The sequence below is a fragment of the Camelina sativa genome, chromosome 18, assembly GCF_000633955.1.
Source record: "Camelina sativa cultivar DH55 chromosome 18, Cs, whole genome shotgun sequence".
Classification (NCBI taxonomy): domain Eukaryota; kingdom Viridiplantae; phylum Streptophyta; class Magnoliopsida; order Brassicales; family Brassicaceae; genus Camelina; species Camelina sativa.
The window spans coordinates 11,532,881-11,538,510 of NC_025702.1; the positions used below are offsets into that span (position 1 = coordinate 11,532,881).

At 32.6% G+C, this 5,630-nt stretch overlaps 2 protein-coding genes across 3 annotated transcripts; both read left to right on the plus strand.

Annotated features, from left to right (window-relative positions):
* Positions 1,706-3,644, plus strand: LOC104761158 (hypersensitive-induced response protein 4-like). Its single transcript, XM_010484192.2, has 5 exons — positions 1,706-1,909; positions 2,031-2,151; positions 2,233-2,324; positions 2,778-2,874; positions 3,044-3,644. The coding sequence occupies exons 1-5, from the start codon at positions 1,715-1,717 to the stop codon at positions 3,412-3,414; spliced, it is 876 nt and encodes a 291-aa protein (XP_010482494.1). The 5' UTR covers positions 1,706-1,714; the 3' UTR covers positions 3,415-3,644.
* Positions 4,414-5,363, plus strand: LOC109130536. 2 transcript variants are annotated; one of them, XM_019240177.1, is made up of 2 exons: positions 4,414-4,728; positions 4,813-5,363. In XM_019240177.1, the coding sequence occupies exons 1-2, from the start codon at positions 4,542-4,544 to the stop codon at positions 5,202-5,204; spliced, it is 579 nt and encodes a 192-aa protein (XP_019095722.1). In that variant the 5' UTR covers positions 4,414-4,541; the 3' UTR covers positions 5,205-5,363. The 2 variants fall into 2 exon arrangements, with proteins under 2 accessions (XP_019095722.1, XP_019095721.1); XM_019240176.1 differs by having other exon boundaries at positions 4,417-5,363.

The following is a 5,630-nucleotide window of genomic DNA, read 5'->3' on the forward strand; positions in this document are numbered from 1 at the left end:
ATTTAGTAATTAAAAAAGTATGCAGAAGTGAAAGTAATATATTTGGCTTAATGTGTTTATATAGAGAGTTTCTAGATGGTGATAAAGAATATTTTTGTAACATACAAGAGTACATTTAAGTATAAAAAATATATTTTTAATAGTAACATACATAAAAGATTTGTAAATGGAAATCAGTGTATTATAACAAAAGTAAAATTTATATATAACATACAACAAATTTTTTAATAAATTTAATTTCATTTATAAAACTTTAAACCCGCACATCGGGCGGATCCTCATCTAGTTGTCATATAAAGGTGCGTATATGTATGTCCTCCATAGTATGAGTCATGCCAATACACTTAAACTCTACTCCAAAGTTTTCTCTAATCCTCTAATTGGAAAACAAAAAATTTGTTAGGAACATATTAAACTATAAAATTAATTTAACAAAAAATAGATTTTTTTTTGTCGTTGGATATTTCTCCTTTTGTAAGATAAACTTTAACATTTTTAAGTTTAAAAATTTATACTTTAGAAATATGCAAAACATTATAACTTCATGTGATTTTACAAAAAAATACATGTTAAAAAACTTTAAAATACATGAAAAACATACAGATTTTAAAAATATTAGCATTATAATGATAAAAAAATATGAAATACTGCACAAAATATGAAATCATTTTGTTGGGTCGATGAAGAAGCTTATTATCTATATATCAATGGCGTATTACCAAAAGTTAAAAAAATTAAAAAATTCCCAATTTTTATATCAACCCAACCTAAAATTTTAGTATCAACAGTAATCATTATTTTTTAATTTTTTATTCGTGTCGTCAAGGTATTCTCGTCGATAAAGACTCCACCAGATACTCTATCCAATATGGCATATTGTAGAAATCTTGATGCATATACATAAAAGAAAATATCAAATATTACGACTAGTAAGATTTTTCTATACATATTTTAATATTTTATCCATTTAAGTTTAATTATTCTGAATATTTAAAGTTTAAAGCGTTTATAATAATATCGTTTAGTGATGATTATATCAAGCATCCTTTCGAGAGTGAGGTTACATTCTAACTGTGCTCACCGATGCGATGAAGAATGCTTAGAAAATAATTTGATAACGCTGGGTTATTGAAAAAAAAAAAGTGTGTATAATATTTATATGTATATTATAATTGATGGGTAGTTAAAATAAAAAAACCTGTAATATTCAGATTTATTTTCAGTGTTATTATGATTAATTTTCCAACTAGTTCCTGGAAATATAAATAAAAAGTGATTCAATTAGGTTAACAAACTCTAGGGTACATTTTTTATTTTTGATATTGAGAATGACTCAATATCAAATTCATAAAGTCACAAATTGGATCTAGATCTGGATACAAAATTATAAAGTCAATGAATTTTACATCTGTGAATCCGTTATATAAAAAATAAAAATAAAATAATTTTAAATATATATATATATATATATATATATATATATTTTGGCAACAACATAAAAGATTGGCTCTAAGAGAGAAAATATCAAATTTACACAAATACTTTTTCCTTGGACATTGTATAGCTTCACTAATCCTAACCGTCCAAGTTCTCCTAAACCGCTTGATCGGACGGTGTCTAAATAAAAGACTTTGATCACAAACGAGACTTGTTCTTCTTCTTCTTCTTCTTCTTATTCTTAAAAAGCTTTTTTTGTTTTGAGTGACGCGTAGAGATGGGGAACACGTATTGTATCCTCGGTGGTTGTATTGATCAAGCGAGCGTTGGTGTGGTTGAACGTTGGGGTCGATTCGAGCATATAGCTGAGCCAGGTTGTCATTTCTTTAACCCTCTCGCTGGTCAATGGCTCGCCGGAGTTTTATCTACCAGGATCAACTCTCTTGATGTCAAGATTGAAACCAAAACTAAGGTTTTGTGAATTGTGATCACTTACTTTTGTTTTGATCTTTGGTAATTTTGGGTTTGTTATGTATTATTATTGTAAAAATTTCATGTTGAATTAGGTTTGTGTTTTTGGTTTGTTGTTGTAGGATAATGTGTTTGTGCAGCTGGTTTGTTCGATTCAGTACCGTGTAGTGAAAGCTAGTGCTGATGATGCCTTTTATGAGCTTCAAAACCCTAGAGAGCAGATCCAAGCTTATGTCTTTGATGGTACTTTTTTTTCTACTTCTCTGTAAAGATTTGGTTTTTGTTTTTGATTCTTGATTTGTATGTTTGTTTTTTGAATCATAGTGGTTAGAGCTTTGGTCCCAATGATGACGCTAGATGCTCTTTTTGAACAAAAGGGTGAAGTTGCCAAGTCTGTTCTTGAGGAGCTTGAGAAGGTATAACTCGTTGTTTCTTTAATTATCTCATTCATTTGTGTATGTTTAGAGACTCTTTGCTCATAAAAAGATAGAAGAATATCAGTTTGTGAGATTATTGATGTTTTTATCGTGATCCTGCATTTACTGAGCCTAATGGATGAATCTGAGCCTTGAGTAAGTGCTATTCATGTAGACATGTTTTAGTCTTTTAGTTACAAGATTTGATGTATATTTGGTTCTGTTTGAGACTCTTTGTTCATGGTAATATAGGTATCAGTTGTGTGAGATTCTTGATGTTTTGTCGTGATCCTGCATTTGAGCTAATCAGTGGGTGAATTTTGAGCCTTATAAAGTGTTATCATTGATATGTGTGTATTGCATAGAGAAAACTAGAAGAATAATAACAAATATGCCTACTTTTGGGACTGGTGAAGAGTTCTGTAATGGTCATGATTGGAATTTTTTCTGCAGGTGATGGGTGCTTATGGATACAGCATTGAGCACATTCTAATGGTTGACATCCTTCCTGATCCTTCTGTGCGCAAGGCAATGAACGAAATCAATGCAGGTAAAATTTAGACCTTCTCCGGGGAAAATGTTTCCGCTACACATTGAAGCAGAAACATTTATACTTTATATTATTATAGGACTCTCTGTTAGTATGCTTTGTCAATACTTCATGGGATGTTAGGACTCTCTGTTATACTTTATTTTGTTTCTCAAATACTTAAATGCAGCCCAAAGGCTCCAGCTCGCGAGTGTTTACAAAGGAGAAGCAGAGAAGATTCTCCAAGTGAAGAGAGCTGAAGCAGAAGCCGAAGCCAAATACTTAGGCGGTGTGGGAGTGGCTAGACAGAGGCAAGCAATCACAGACGGATTGAGGGAGAACATATTGAACTTCTCTGACAAAGTAGAAGGCACATCAGCCAAAGAAGTGATGGACTTGATCATGATCACACAGTACTTTGACACTATAAGAGACCTTGGAAACTCGTCAAAGAACACAACAGTGTTTCTTCCTCACGGTCCAGGACATGTGAGGGACATCAGTGACCAGATACGCAATGGTATGATGGAGGCGGCTAGTGCTCAGGTTAGCGAAGTCTAAAGGAAGATTCACTTTGAGGTTGTGAATTGAGTTTGTTTCTTTGGCTTTCTCAGATTATGGTTTAATTTATGTTATACCAGTGTGAATTTGTTGGATTTTGCCTCTCTTTATGTTTTTTATGGTGGTATTATTGTTATTACAGTATATATAATAACCCAAAGTACTTGAACTCTTACGAAGAGGAACATAAGAAAGTTGAGCCGACGGGAGCCATATGTGGGTTTTAATTATTTGTGTTTTTCTTGTTTGAGTCATTCTCGTTCTTATACCTGACCACAAAAGAATTATTAGTTGTTCATTCGGGGGATCTTACATACATCCCCATCGAAAGATTGGATCAAAGCTGGAACTCTTTAAGAAATCATAGGGATAATTAACTTGTTGATCTTGAATCACTTTCTTGTGGATGTTAATGTTTTATGGATTAGAGTAGATTCTTTCTAACTGAATCTCGAACCGGTTCTTATATTTGATGAACGCAATCCAAACTCATTTCGAGAAAATGAAAGATGCAAGCCTCTTGTTGAGTTTGGATTTAAATATCTATGTTACATCAAATAGATCATCATTAATACATCCTTTTTCGCATTCTTAAATCATAATTTTTTTCCCCAAAAGTGTGTATATTAAGAATTTTTATCCTTACTATCATTTAATATTTTAATCTAAAATAGTCCAACCAACCATAGAAATTAGAAAATACTGTGGATTACATGTTCACATATCACAATCATGCTTTGATATTAGAGACCCATGTGTCTTATTTTTCAGTATATTTTATTTATAATGTAGTAATTATAAATACTTGAATTAAGAAAGAGTGAAAGACCCATGTGTTATAAAAGAATTATACATAGTTGTTAAGAGGACTTGGATACTTATGTACAACTTAGCTGGCAAGGAGTTGATATTAATCACTTGTTTGAAATTTGTCATTAAACAATCAGATTCCAACAACTTTATTCAGCAGTCTTTGTCATCATCGAACTTCTCTTAGAAGTCTCTCCTCCTCCATTTATACCTCTTTTCAACCCGTCTCTTTCGCACAAACCACCTTTCTTCTTCTTCTTCTTCTTCTTTCTCAATTTCTCTCAATCTCTCTCTTTTTTTTTCCTTGATTAAAGAAGATGATAGATTCAGTTATGGAGCTTGTCAACAAGACTACTTCCAATTCTTTATTCATGTTCCTTTTCTGCAACTTCATCATCATCTTGATCCTCATGGGCAACTATAAACCGGGTTCTCAAGACAAATCAAATCCCGGTTCCCTGATGTTCTCTGACTCGGTTCTCTCTTCCAAGCCCGGTTTTGAAAATTTCATGTTGAAATCTGAGTTGAATGTGTCTCCCAAACCCGGTATTGAAACACCGGTTCTCTCTTCCAAGCCCGGTTTTGAAAATTCCGTGTTGAAATCTGAGTCGAATGTCTCTCCCAAACCCGGTTATGAGAAATCCGGTTTGATCTCTGGGCCGGTTCCCTCTTACAAACCCAGTTTTCAAATATCCGTTTTGGTACCTAAGTCGAATCTTATCTCTAAGCCCGGTTTACAAGAGCCAGGGCTGATACCTAAGTCAACTCTTTCCTCCAAACCAGCCGGTTCTGAGCAATCGTTAACGTCAAAACCCGGTTTAGGTTTATCGGAGAAGGACGAGAAAGGGAGCTTAGTAGTAGAAGAAGAGAATGAGAGCGAAATGGAGGTTGTGCTTCGAAGACGAGTTGAAGAATTTATTCGTAAAGTTAATACTCAATGGAAATCAGAGAACACTAAGACTAATTATCTCTTACATTAATCAGTGTTTTTGTTTATACTTAATGAGAAAAAAAAAAGATATGCTCTACATACTGAAAGGGGAAAAAGCTTAAGTAAGTCCATATTAATGACTAAGTAAAGACATAGAGTAATTGTAATTCCCTTCTTATAAATTAAGTTAGCTAACCTTTTATCGAAACCAGCTTAAATCAAATCATTCCTAATTTTTCTTATTGTTAAAAGAGAAGTTTTACTACTATCAAACAAAGTAACAAGCGAAACAAATGCAAAACGACACATTATAAAATCAAGTTAGAAAACATATCATATATTTTCTGATCCGATATTTCAACAAGGATTTTGTACATGTGGATTATAAAAGCCTAAAACCTCTTTGCAACCAACCAAAAAACAACATTGCACAAAACAAAAATACATAAACGACGTTAGAAAAAAAGAATACTAT